This window comes from Acomys minous (genome assembly GCF_964271855.1).
Source record: "Acomys minous genome assembly, chromosome: 2".
NCBI lineage: Eukaryota > Metazoa > Chordata > Mammalia > Rodentia > Muridae > Acomys > Acomys minous.
The window spans coordinates 20,254,917-20,269,772 of record NC_140484.1 but is presented as its reverse complement, the minus strand read 5'-3'; the positions used below and the strand labels follow the sequence as shown (position 1 = coordinate 20,269,772).

General features: G+C 42.4%; 1 protein-coding gene across 1 annotated transcript in view; it reads left to right on the top strand.

The window, feature by feature from the left end:
* The first annotated feature begins 27 nt into the window (after positions 1-27).
* The window catches only part of ENTPD1 (ectonucleoside triphosphate diphosphohydrolase 1), a 119,913-nt gene continuing 105,084 nt past the window's right edge, over positions 28-14,856 (top strand). Inside the window, exon 1 of the mRNA XM_084772235.1 lies at positions 28-168. Coding sequence (XP_084628361.1) covers positions 45-168 — 124 coding nt within the window. The 5' untranslated portion in view covers positions 28-44. The remainder of the gene's footprint in view (positions 169-14,856) is intronic.

Below are 14,856 nucleotides of genomic sequence, written 5' to 3'. Positions count from 1 at the left end.
GGCAACCGCTGGGCCAAGGCGCCTTTGCTACTTTCCGCCGCTAGATGGCGGCTGGCATCACGTTGATGCCCCATGCGGACCTGGAGGAGTCGAGTGCGGTCTTCCGTGAAGGGAAGACCTATAGGCATGAGCTGGAATTACTTGTCTCTTTCGATCGGTTTTCCCAAGGTAAGAAGCCCTTTCTGTGGAAGGGCCATGATCTCAAGGAAAAAAACACATCGAAAGTCGCATCCCTTAAGCATGCTGGGAAACTGAGTATCAGACCACGCTGGTTACTCCCGAGACTCTAGCAGGATCACGAGTTTTAGGCCCGCCTGTTCCCTACAACAAAGACAAACAAACGAAATCTCCATGATAGGGGCTGGGAGAGATGACTCAGCTGCTAAGAATATTTGTACTTTCAGAGGACTGGGGTTTGCTTCCCAGCACCTATAAGTTATCTCACGAACATCCGTAACTCCAGTTCTGGGGAGGATCCATTGTCTCTGCCCATCTCAGTAGACAGACATCCACAGGTATACAGACACTTGGAGGCAAAACATTCATATGTTTAAAATCTTTTTAAAAAATTAAAAATATCTCTACTGTAATACTGTAGTGCAATAAAGCAATGCCTATTTAACTCCGTGAGTTTCTTTATTCATTCTCTCTCGCTCTCGTGCGCTCTCTCTCTGTGTCTCTCTCTCCCCCCCAGTTTCATGTAGCCCAGGCTGACCCTCAATCTCAAAATGTGACCAAGGATGGCTGAATTTCCGATCCTCCTGGGTGCTGGAATTTCAGGCATACAGACCACCACAACATTGTAGAGGTCAAACTCATGACCTCTTTTGCTCCATGAACACCCGGCAAACACTCTACCCACTTAAATTTTACCGAATTTTTTTTTTAAAGCTTTATGAAATGCATCACATCAGTAAAAGTGATCTGTACATTTGTTGCTGGAAAGGGTAGTGAGAGGAGAGGTTCAGTACAAGAAAATAGGGTGGGAAAGAATGTGAGGAGTTAGCGGAAGTTAAATTTAGAAACATTTTCTGAGGAGAAAGAAAAGTAAGATACAGAAATGGAAATAGCCAAGCAACCAAGTAGAAAGCTTTCTCCCTTTTCACCGTTTTAAGTGCAAGATTTTGCAGGCTATCTACAGGGGAGCTTGCTTTTCTCAGGAGTGGCATGCCCCTTCTGCCTGTCCAGTAGCACAGACATTCTGTATTCCCACTGATCTGGTAGACACGGCATGCATGGCTGTCACACATGTAATGGGCACCTCGTATGCTTGAGCTGTTAAATATTTAATTTCGAAATTGTAATTAATTCAAAGTTAAAGAACCTCTGGTGGCTAAACTATTGAACCGAGCAGTCGGATTGTATATGATGCAAACCCACCTGTCAGTCGTCTCTCTGGAGCCACATTTCCAGTATCTGGATTACTTTTATTGTTTGTTTGGGGAAATAAAGTGAGATCTGCAGGGGTTACCTAACTAAACTCTAGTCCATTCCTTAAAATTGACTTCAGATGCCTCCCTTTTCCAGTGAATTTCTTAGGCAGATAAGATTTGGGACACTTGAAATTGCTCATATTTTCCAAGAAGACCTCAGTTTTTATAATGCCTTGAAATTCATAGCTAAGTATATATCTATGCTTTAAATAGTCTCAAAAATGTTCATGCAACTGGGTGGTGAACTGTGAAGTAAATAAAGATATGTGTATATAATCTTTGTCCTTAATGCGCTCTTAGTTGTACTAATGATTTCCATAGCTTTTTTTTTTTTGCATTTATTTTTTATTTATGTGTAAGTATCTCTGGGTGTGCCTCGTATCTGTGGGTGCCTGTGATGGACAGAAGAGCGGGTAGGATTGCCCCAGGGTTGGAGTTCCAGGTGGTGGTGAGGCTCCTGGTGAGGATGGTGGGAATTGAACCCAGGTCTTCTCAAGGAGCGGAAAGCTGCCTTCCACACTGGGCCACCTCTTCAGCCTGCATTCCATAGGTTTTCAAAAGCCAAATTTATATATTTTTTTCATTTTTTCAAAATTTTAAATTAATTTATTCATATTACATCTCAATGGTTATCCCATCCCTTGTATCCTCCCAATCGTCCCTCCCTCAAATTTATATTATTTAAATTACATGCATTTCCAAGAATATAATTTATACGGGCAAGCGGTTTTGTGCGTCCTGTTTGCTGATGCATCCATCCCTTTGTCTAGTCATTTGAGCTGTGCTTACATGTGAACATGTGAAATAGACAGTGAAGAGTGCTTTGTTGATCTGCAGTTTAGTTCTTGGGAGATTGTCTTGTTAAAGGTTGCGCCTATCTTTATAAACTTTGTTTTCTATCTGATCATGAGATCCTTTCGATCTTGAGGTTTGGAATTCGCATTTCCACTCTCAACTTATTCCCAGATGAGAGTTGGGAAACTCGGGCCGACTGACGTAATCTCAGGGGGCCCGGTAAGGAAATTCTGTTCGGCTACGTCCGGGTTACTTTTTCGTATGTTCAGGTTTCAACATTTAAGGGTTGGGCTCAGCTCAGAGGCTGAATGCTTGCCTACCACACTATAGGCCCTGCACTCCGTCCCCAGCAGTGGGGGACTAGGGGCGGGGGGGGGGGGGGGCTGGGCCATGAGTTTATGTCTCCATCTAACTTTTCTGTAATTTGTAGAGATCTGGGAAAGAGGAAAAGAAGAGGGTTAGGATTTGTTCCTAGTCTTTCTTCCATCTTGATCCAGTCTGCTCTGTGCTCAATCACATGCCGAATGCTTTTCCTCACAAGCACACACAGCTGCTGCAGTCAGATGATCTAATTTGGAACTCTCTACTTCTAAGGTGATGTCATATTAACGCATCCCAAGACTTGGCTCCCTCTGTCTTAAAACTGGCATCTGCGTGGCACATGGGAACACATCATATCCTCAAGATTGCCTTTCAGGTTTTCATACTAGACCCTGAAAGAATTAAGATTTTTATGTTACGGATTTCAGCCAACAGAAAGTAGGTAGAACTTAGGCAAATTTTTGTTCAACTGTCACAGTGAATTCTATCGTCTCTCGTTCCCTGTCTTTAGTGTAAAACGAAACATCATGGAAAAGTCTGCTGTGTTCACAGACTCATGTGCAGACACGAGCACACCTTGAAATGGAAGAACACGCAAAGGGAATTTTGGGGAAGAGACGGAGAGCAGATGATGGATCAGCCTGATTCAATCTTAGGATTAAAAAAAAGCCATTTTGTTATGCGGTCAGAATAAATTCTTTCTTTTTGCTACAAAATTCAAGCTTGACTCACACGTGGTCTGCCCTGATGAGACAAGGGGTTCTGCCAAGGAAGCTTGAACTGCGCTGCCAGGATGCTCTGTCCGATACTCTAGTCTACTGTCTGCTTCTGTAACATTGGCTTGCAAAGCCCATATGTTACACTTTCCCCCTCTACAAGGAGGCCCGAGAAGCTAACCCACACTGTGCACTGGAATCTTGCTCTAGAGAAGTCACTCTTACATCTAGCTTAATAGGCTTTAATTGGGATGGTGGTTTCCATTCTTGGCTGGGGGATTAGCCCAGACAGCTGTGAGCTCCCCACTGCTGTAGCTTCAGCATCTTAGACCCTCAGTAGGGGAGCACTTTTCTATCTCCTTCCTCTTGTGGGAAAAAAAAAAAACCTGTTCTTTGATCTCCAGCTACAGTTTTGGCTTTGTGAGAGGCCTTACCATCAAAAGAGATGGCTAGCAAAACGTTACCAACAAGACAGATCCTCAATCCATGAAATCCCCTGTATTCACTGGGAATCTCAACACTCTTGTGCTCAAGAAGTCTGATTTGGAGGCATTCTTTTTCAAAGTATGGCAAAAATGTGGATTGATCTGTGCATAGGGGCTTTGCCTTCGTCAAGTATGTTAATGAGAGAAATAACTAGGCTGCTTAGCAGGAGAGGATGGCAGAATGTTTGCTGGCCAGGTTTTAGATACTAATGTGGCTGCATAGCCAAAAGGGAGCCACGGACAACCAGGTGTGAGTGATCTGCTGCAGCGATGTATGGCTCCCTCATTTGATTTGGGCTGTGGCCTTCAGTGGAATTATTATGACAGGTCGTACAATTGCCCAGCATGCATTCCTTCTTCTCTTTCTATTGGTCATGCTGTGGTGCCATCCAAGTGCAGTGTATGTTTGGGAAACTCCTCCCAAAGAGGCAAAAGTGCATTCAAGTGAAGAGTGGACAGCTGGGAAGGTTGAAAGGTGATGATGACCTTCGGGCCATCAGGTGCTGATGCGGATGGGTGGTCCTTCTCGAAAGCTACTGTGTAGGCATGTTATCACAGCAGTGGCAAGCTGCCTGCCACAATGTCCAAATGACTAATGAACAAAAGAGCAGAAACAATGTCATTAATCAGGAAAATATAATAGAGACAAGAAGAAAACACCATAGTCCTAAAAGAGCAAAACACAGAGACCAGCCAGCTAATGCGAGCTTTCAGTGAGGGTGTGGAATTTCTAGGGTCCCCCTTTCCCTACCACCACCACCCCTTTTTGAGACAAGAGCTTGTTTTGTAGCCCAGGTTAGCCTTGAACTCACGGTAATCCTCCTGTGTCAGTCTTCTGAGTGCTGAGATTATAGGCATAAGTATCATGGTGGCGTCACATTTGCCACTGGTGGTAGGGTAAATTGTTGCTATCTTCTACCGTTGGGCTAAACGTATTTGGATCCTATGACAAAACACATGCTTTCATATATGTACTGAGTAGAAATGTATATGTGTTTTCCAAAAATCTTACATGAGGATATTTATAGTGTAATGTTGTTTTATAACACTGCAATGATCACTTTAATAACAAACTGTATGTCATAGCATTTACATTTGATATATATATATGTGTGTGTGTGTGTGTCATATGATATAATATATTTAAAAGAAAATGAATAATTTTATGAGTTCACTTAAAAATTTGTTCAGATATATTTATTTCATACACATGAGTGGTTTGCCCATGTGTGTGTATGTGCCCACAGAGGCCAGAAGAGGATATCACAGCTTCGGAAGCTGGAATTAGAGATGGTTGTGAGCCACTATATGGGTGCTGGGACTGGAGCCCAGGTCCTCTTCTAGAACAAAGTGCTCCCAACCCTGACCCACCTCCCCAGTCCTCCTCTTCATGTAGATAAAATCCAAAACAAGGCAAAACTGTCCTGTTACCAGGGCCTAGGACAAGGTTTGTTTGAAAGAGTTGTGAGTGGCTTGGCGCACAGTGGTATTCTCTGAGCTGCTCATCAATTTCCTCAGGGTTGCTCTGAGAAGCCCTGCCTGTCCTAGAACTCACTCTGTAGGTGAGGCTGCCCTCAAACTCATGGAGATCTGCCTGCCTCTGCCCCACAAGTGCTAGAATTACAGGGGTGTGCACCACACCCAGCTAGGTCTGTATGGTTTCAATGAATGTGTGCCCACATGTTTCTGCCGCCACAGAAGAGACAGCTCCGTCACCAAGAACGTCCTTCCTCTTGTCTTTCCCTAACTATATCTCCTGTTCCTTCGCATGATGCAGTTTTAACTATCATTAATTTTATAATAGACACAATTAAATGATCATCTAAGTTATTTAAAAACGGCTCACAGCAGGGTGTGGCGGTACCTTTAATCCCAGCACTGGGGAGGCAGAGGCAGGAGGATCTCTGTGATTTCCAGGCCAGCCTGGTCTACATAGCAAGCTCCAGGGCAGCCAGGACTATGTAGAGAGGCCCTTCCACAACAACAACAACAATAAATGGCTTCCAAGAATTTACTAAGTAAATCAAGTGCATGGGGTTTATATGCTAACTGAAGATAAAAGTTGAATCTCACTCTAGCGGAAGTCAGTGTGCCTGCCGTCTGCGCTTTCTTTTGAGATAGGCTCCTGCAACTCTGGGAATACAGGTGAGCTGTCTATGCCCAGCTTCAACTCCTTGCTTCTCAGTGACCCAACCATTAGCCGCTTTATATATTCTTGCAATGCAGTTAGAATGTCTTTGTATATCAGCATTAAGACCACGCATATTAAACTTGACCCAAAGCAATGTTCTTGGATCTTACTGAGCACCAACCCTAATTGTTTCTTCAACTTTATTGTCTTTGCCACTAGATAGAGCTAGGTAAACACCAGCCTGTCCCGATTTGGGGCATTGGAATGAGGTTTTTGATGTTTGTGGGTTTTTCCCCCTATGTTTTTAAATTGAGAAAGAGGGGGCTGTGCCCCCGTTTCTGTTAGATGTTGTACTTAGTGTCCAGGCGTCCAGTCCCTCACGCCCCTAGGGTTTCATATCATATGACATGGTGAGTTGGGTTTGCTTCTGATGTGTGACAAATCACATGGACGTTAGTTCAGCCAAACAATCCATTCTTGTGCTTTATTGGTCCCAGCCTTCTGGGCTGGGCTGGCTTGGCAGGACTGCACGGTCTCGGAGGACCTCACACGGCAGCCTGGCTGGGTCATGGTGTGAGGGTTGGGAAGACACACATCTGGAACAGGGATTGGCTATAAGTTTTAAATTTGTCACTTTCTTAATGTTTGCATCAGTGAAAGAGTGGCTGGCAGTCGCTCCCTTAAGCCGCCGTCTTTGTCTTTTTAGTGGCGCCTCCTTGGTTTTGAAAGCATCTTCGCTATCATGTGGCTTCCTTCCTCTCCATGTTAAACACACTTCTTTCACTAATGCCGATATCATTATCTACAGTTAAATGATAACAATGCAAGCTCGAAACAAAATTTACTTATAATGTATTTTAAAATTTAAGAACATCAGTCATTCCTATAGCAAATTAGTGCTGTTAATTTTATAAGGTTTTAGGGAAAGGCATGTGTTTTGCATTTTGAAAGGTACATATGGTAGGCACAACAGAGGAGTCGTACAATGGCTATGTGTACTTCTATCTTTTGCCCTTATGAGGGTTTTGGTATTTTACTGGAGTTAACGCTGGGCATAGAGGCACCCACCTGTGTCCCAGAAGAAGGAGGACGGAAGTTCAAGGTCACCCTGGGCTGTTTAATGAGACCCTGTCTCAAAAGAAGAAAGGGGAGGGGAGGGGAAGGGAGCAGGAGCAGGCAGGCTGAATTCCACCAGAGCGTGATTCAACTTTTCTCTTCACTTAAGAATTTCAGAAAACATAACCATATTTATTTTCAACATATGTAATCAAGAATTACTAGAAAAATAGAATGGTCACAACTTTAAGTGGAAAATCTTGGTTTTTGATTTTATAGTATTAATTCACAAGTCTGCCGAAAGAACAGAAATCTACCATCTATCTACACAGCATATCTGTACATCAATTTAGTCACAGATATTCTTGTTTTAAGGAATAAATCTAAAGTTCTATGCAGATAAAAGTTTAGTATGACCATATTTTATTTTTACCGTGTAACAATGACATTATCCCAGAGATGACATATAGTTTTCTTTAAAGTTTAAACTGTAAAAACATTCATCAATTTTTTTTATTGTTTCAGTTGATGACTCCCGAATAAAAATATGAAAATTTATCAACCTTAATGACATGTATCTTATTTTTAATATTAAATCTTAATCTGTAGCTAAAACTTTTTTTAGGCTAAGAGAACTGACGGCTGTGTTAAAGAAGAGAAAGTCCTTTAGAGCCTTATTTTAGCCTCTACAGCAGGATCATATGATTACAACCAACCCTGAAACAAAACAAAACGTTTTCTTCCAGAACTCAGGTTTGGAGTAGAGCCAACCACGTATCCTCTTGGAGGAAAATGGCCTTTGGAAAGTTACCATCACACCGTGTACTGCAGGTGACCTTGTTTCCTGCGCTTAAGATTATATTAAAAATAATTAAAACTTAAATTAAATTTGAAAAAGTTTAAATGAAATAAATCGAGTAGTTTAAAACACCTTCGTTTATAATAGTTATTATACCAAATAGACCACATCTTGAAACTAATCAAGTTTATAATCTCTGAGCCCTTGCACAGTACTTTTGCTTGTTTATTTATATCTCTGTGTTACTTTATGTCCAGCCAGGATTATATATAGAATTTATATTAATTTTCTAAAAGGCATTTCAAAAGTATTTCCTTCTTTTAAATTAATTTTTTTTTTAAGTTTTTTAAGTTTTTTTTTTTTAAGCTGTTGTTGAGCTCACTGTGGGGGCTAGCCTGGCCTCAGCCTCACGGAGATCTGCCTGCCTCTGCCTCCTAAGTTTGATCCCAGGGTCAAAGGTGTGCAGCACTGCACTTGGCTCCATTTCCCTTTCTAAGATAAACAACTTTTACAAAACTGCAACACAGCTACAGGGTTTTTTGTTTGTTTATTTTTCATATTGTGCTTTAATTACAACATTTTTCCCTACCCTTTCCTCCTCTAGACTTTCCCTTGTAATCTTCCCTGTTCTCCCTCAAATTCGTGGCCTTTTTTCCTCAATTGATATTGCTTACATATATGTATTTGTATTTACATATATATCCCCAACCTGTTGAGTCTCTATGTGTATGGGACTTGTGTATGTGTCTTCATGTCACTTGTGTATGTGACTTCAACACTAACCATTTGGCAGTGAACAGCAAGCTTCAGGGTTTTTGTTTTGTAAAGAAAAGCTTCTATAGGGCTTTCATAGACTTACCATACAAGCTACAGTACAGCATATATTACTGTATATCATTGTTGTGTGTCTCCAGGAAGAAATCTGAGTCAGCATGCAATAGAGACACCTGCAAATCTATGTTTATTGCAGAGCGGTTCACGTTGTATATTATTTTAGGTGCTTGTCTTAGTTTGGGTTTCATTGCTGTGAAGAGACACCATGACCACAGCAACCCTGCTAAAGGAAAACATTTCACTGGGGCTGCCTTACAGTTTCAGAGGTTTAATCCATCATCATCATCATGGCGGGAAGCATGGCAGTGTGTAGGCAGACATGGTGCTGGAGAGGCCAAGAGACAGTTCTACATGTTGATCCTCAGTACCTCAAAGTCTGCCCCACAGTGACACACTTCCTTCAACAACGCCACACCTACTCCCACAAGGCCACACCCACTCCAAGGCCACACCCACTCCAAGGCCACACCCACTCCAACACAAGGCCACACCTCCTAATGGGGCCGCCCCCTATGGGCCAAGCGGTCAAACACATGAACCGATGGGAGCCGTTCCTCTTCAAACCACCACAGCACTTGTCAGTGAGTGGGTGAATAAAATGACACATGTATGTGGAATTTTATTCAACCATGAAGAAGAATAAGGTGATACCATTTGCAAGAAAATGAAATCATCACATTAAGCAAAACAGGCCAATTTCTGAGATACAGATATGCTTTCTCTCATACGTGTTACCTAGATTTGGGAAAGAGGCTCGAGGAGGAGGAAAGGTGGAAAAGAAAGGGTGCTGGATAGGGCACATATGATCAAAGTATGTATATGCATGTATGTAAACATCACAGTGAAACCTGGTATTTTGTACATTAAAACATGCTTAAAAATTAAGTGAAAACAAAACAAAAGGCAAGATGGAGTATTTCTAGGTCCACTATCTATACCTTCTAAGAATGTGACATTTTGGTTGCTGTCTTATGTTTTAGTAAGTCTTGGCCCTGAGTCGCCAAAAGATGAACGGAAAGGGAAAAAAAAAAGAATCACTCATTTGAAATTAATTTTTTGTTTTACAAATACCAAAACTGACATAAGTTGTGTTAAGGAAAGAAGGTTTTGCCTCATGACCTTATTTTAGCTTATACAAAAGAATCATAAGAACTTAACTAATCTTGAAGCAAAACAAAGCAAAATATTTCCTTGATATATTTTGAGGCTGATTCCTGAAAGGAGGAATGGAGAAGGACAACAGCAGGCGCTCACTTCACTGGGGTCATCTCTTCAGGACCCCCCGCATCTGCAGGCTTAGATTTTATATTAGTGTCAGTGTTAAAAAATTATGTAAGTATAAAATTTGATTTATTAGATCATTTCAACCAAACGTTATACACAGACTGGAGAGTTTTATCAGTAGTTAAGAGTACTTTTTCTTTCAGAGGTCTAGAATTTGATTTCCAGTACCCAAATGTTGGATCAAAACCATTATAACTCTAGTCCCAAGGGATCCAAGACCGTCTTCTGACTCCCACAGACACCAGGCAAGCATACGGAACACAGACATACATGTAGGCAGAACACTCATACACATAATATAAAATACATAAATCTTAAAATTAAATTTTTAAAAAATATTCAGCGATTCTTTTGTCGTTGTTGTTGTTTTGGAGACAGGGTGTCTCTGTGTCTCTGTCCTGGAATTCTATAGACCAGGCTGGCCTTGAACTCAGATCTGCCTGCCTCTGCAGGCATTAAAGGTGTGCGCCACCACACCCGGGTTCATTGTTTTTATGCCCTTCTGATTTCTCCCTAAATTTCATAGTAACTATTTTTTGTGCACATTATTTAAGCCAAAGCCCTTTTAGGTAAGCAATTCATATCCTTTGCCTAATTCTCTTTTAAGATTTTGTTTGTTTTAGATTTTACTTTGTGTGTGTGTGTGTGTGTGTGTGTGTGTGTGTGTGTCTGTCTGTCTGTCTGTCTGTCTGTCTGTCTGTTTATCTGTCTGTCTGAAGAGGCCAGAAGAGGGCGTTTGATGCTCTAGAAGTGGAGTTACAGGCAGTTGCAAGCCACCTGCTGTGAGTGCTGGGAACCAAACTTCGTGCCTCCACAAGAGCAGAACACACCCTTATGCTGTCTCTCTAGTACTTCTTTTTGGTTTTGTAAAATCTTTGCTTTTTGTATATTGTACCTCTGTTAGGTATTGGATGTTTACAGTTGTTATCCTTTGGGAGGAAAGCTGCTGGTTTCCATGGCCAGCCCTGAATTGGCAGAAATTAATTTTTGCCAAGCTTGTGTGTTGGAGGTGGGAGAGGAAATAAAAACATCCAGGAAAGCAGGTCACAACTCCCATTGTCTTTACCCAAAGTTTTGGCAAATATTCAGAAACAAATGCTCTCCAACGTACCTTCTTTTATCTGATTTTCAGTGTCAAGGAATTTGATAATAGGAGTCTTTAGCTTCTGTCTTTGTAATTTTCTTTAAAGATGCCCCTTACATTCATTTAGGGCACGACAAAAGAAAAGTGTTGTTTTTCTTCTTTATTCTTCAAGCCAAATTTAAAAAGCTCAAGAGGAAAAGTAAAAACTGTGTTCTCTCTTGTATTCTTTATGTTTATCCCGACGCTTCCTCCCAAGCCCTGAAGTTTCTTTTCTGTTTAGCAAGATGCCAGAGCTGTGCTTTCAGATCAGGCGCTGATGGCGGGGTCTGCCATTCCTCCAACGGGGACTGTCTCCCTCTCCTCTCTTTTCCCTCAGGCCTCTGTGTTGGGAGTGCTTGTCTTTGAATAGTCGACCTCTGCTCTGAGATGAAAGTGCTGTAATATTGCTCTTCATTGGAGGTAGGTGCCCTTTCTCTACTTTCACAACATTGTCTTTCTCTTTGTTTTGGTTTAATTAATTAATTAATTAAGTAAGTAAAAAAAAATTTTTTTTTTGGAGACATGGTCTCTCTACATAGCCCTGGCTATTCTGGAACTCTGTAGATCAGACTGGCCTCGAACTCACAGAGATCTGCCTGCCTCTGCCTCCTGAGTGCTGGGATTTATAGGCGCGCGCCATCATATCCAGCTTGTCTTTAATTTTCAAAAGCATGGCTCTTGCTGTATCTTGGTGTGGCTTTCTTGGGATTTAACTTCCTTAGAATTCATTCAGCTGTTAGGTCTCCGTTTTCACAATTATCAGTGTCATCCTATGGAAGTGTCCTTTAGACGGAGATGGTTTTCGATAGATTCCTCACTTGTGGGCATCTAATTTATGGGGATCCCTAAGGTTCAAGCCTTGAGTAGCCTTCCCATTCCCAGGTTAAAGCGGCACTGCTTGTCCGTAGGCACCGCTCTGTCCAGGCACTGGACACTTGTAGCTCCAGTCTACAACTTAGGGTCTAGGTGTGTCCCAGAACCCGGAGGTTCCCCTCTTCTTTTTCTTTTTCAGATTTTATTTTTACTTGATTCTGTGTATGTGTGTATGTATCTGTGTGGGTTTGTCTAAAGGAAAGTATGCTGCCTGCGGAGGCAGGAGTGGGTGTTGGATCCCCCAGAGCTGGAGTTCAAGACAGCTGTGAGACGGGGTGCAAGGGAGCCAAGCCCACATTCTCTTCAGGAGTGTGCGCTCTCCCGAGCCCCAAGACTGTGAGGTTCACAGTATTTCTGCAGTAAATCATGCTGAAGCACAGGTTCAAAAATTGGCAAAGGTCCTGCTTGTTCTATGTGGTGATGCAGCTGAGCGGTCTAGTCAATTCCTGCGATTTATTTGCTAAGACATGGAGCGCTTACATTTGGAATGAAACCATCTCACATTTGCTATTCACAGGGTTTCCTGGCCTTCAGAACTGAGCCATGGTTTGCCTACAGAGAGTCTTCCTGTTTATTTGAGGAAAAGAAAAGGAGAGACTCGCTTAATCAAGAGCAGGTCTTGTCTTAACAAACCTGGATGACCAGAACATGGGGCTTCCGTCATGTCTGTACTTAGGGCAAGTTCCTTCCTGGGACTGAGAGGAGGGGGGCAGATTTAGCCTGGAAATGACCCCCAGGTCCTTACTTGTGCTTGGAAGTTGTGTAAGAGCTCTCTGCAGATAATTTATAGGCAGTCAAAAAATTTTAATATCATAAAGATTTATTTTAATCATTACTCATTTTATTCATGGAAAGACTCCTCACCGATCCATCCATTTTATGAGCTGCCAGTGTCAGAACTTAGTCAGGGAGAATGCTTGTTCTAATTCCTATCTCCTGTTTATTGGCAAAGTCGATGCTTATAATCCATGTTATTATAAATATTTATAATTCCTTCAAGTACATGAATTTTCTTATTTTAGCCTACAAGTATTATTACTACTTGCTGAAGGCTTTTCTTCTATTCTTTTTTTCCCCCCCTGGAGGAGAGAACATACACACACACACACACACACAAACACACACGACATGGGGGAGGGCGGGGGTGACCTGAGGAAGGGATGGCAGCTCATTCTATTCTGCATTGTGTATCTTTGAGAAGATTTTTATAAATATTCTTGAGGTGGGTAGCAAAGTCATGGAAGTAAGGTGACTTTTTTTCCCCCTCCCAAATCATGGTGGGTTGACTCTCCCTTTCCGCTGTTTCTCCCCTTAATCCTTCTGTCATGTCCACAAAAAAGGCTCAAAGTCACGGTGCAAATAGTATTATAGTGAAGCTCGGCGCTTTGAGGACATAGACCTGCGTGAGGGTTCATGCGTGGCCATTGGGGCAGTTTGCCAGGGCTTTGCTGATACAGGTGAAGAATCCACCTGCTGCCTTGAGGATGATTAGCCACAGGGGGCAGCTAACTGTCAGGAGGTACAGCTGCGTTTCCCTCGGTTACCTCATGTCTAACTCTCTCCCTTATGCTCTCAGTATCTGTTGGCCCTAGCTTTGCTTATGGATGATTGTAACCAACGGTGGAGTAAAGGCGATCCTTTATCGCTTAAAAAATGTTTGACGTTGTTGGGCATGGCCTTGAACTAACAGAGATCCACCTGCCTCAGCTAGGGTTGAAGGTGTATGCCGTGAGGTGAGACTTTACTAAAAAAAAAAAAAAAAATTTCAAGGGTTCTCAGAGAAGATAACTTTGGTTGCCACCTTCTAGTTCTGGCAGCTCATAACCGCCTATAATTTCAGTTCCTGGGGATCTAGTGCCCTCTTTCGGACAACACGGGCACTTGCATGAACATGTGCACAGATGTGCAATATATACATAATTAAATATGTATAAAATTGACTCTCAAGCTAACCTCAGGCGCAGTTTCCCTGCCTTAGACTCCCTAAACCGTGAAAATGTTTTTGTTGTTGTTTGCTTTGGTTTCAGGCAGGCTCTCATGTAGTTTAAGATGGCCTGGCATTAACTAGGTAGCACGTCCTGACCCTTCCGCGTTCACTTCTCACAAGCTAAGATTATCCACACTTGGCTTGCCTGGAGGCTTTTTGGGTTTTGTTTTTTGTTTGTTTTCTTTTTTCTTTTTCAGTTTTTTGAGACAGGGTTTCTCTGTGTAGCCCTGGCTGTCCTGGACTCACTTGTAGACCAGGCTGGTCTCAACTCACAGAGATCCGCCTGCCTCTGCTGGGATTAAAGGCATGTGCCACCATGCCCAGTTTGCCTGGAGGTTTTAAAAAGTGGTTTCTAGCAACATAATTGCCAGACTGTGCTTTCCCTGGGCTGTCAAATCGGAGCTGCAGCATCTGGGAGCTTTTTAGCAGAGTTCAGGAGGGCAGTGTCTGCTTCCTCAAGATGGTGTGATAATGTGTTGCAGTCTGAAGCAGAGATAGCAGCTCCACAGCAAAGCCCAGCAGACTTGCTTTACTGAAAAGGGCAACCCCTTTCCTTCCCTACATTCTAGTCTTCCTGACCCCCACCCACTGCGGGAGACTTGAAACAATGCAGCCAGCGGTAAGAATGGCAGCTTTGTATTCACTCTTAGGAAAATTTGTATTTTGGAATGACATTAACTTTCCACCTTCCTCCACTTTGTCTTGGATGAATAAGAATGGCAAATGCTTGTTTATCCAGAAGAGGCACATTCACAAAATCTCCCTTCTCCCAAGCTGCTTTCTGAAAACAGCTAGGCCAGCCAAGCCGGTGACTCCACACTGGGGGTGAGCTAAGGTTGATTCAGGCTTAGTGTACCCTAGTTCTCGATCTATAACAAGGCAGAACCATTGAAATCTATAGAGAAATAATGATAATTTTGTTAATTCACTGACTTTAGATCTTGAAGCACAGGTGACATTCTGTCAGGAATTTCTTACTGTCATCTAATGGCTGCCATCTTTGCTATACATTTCTTCAT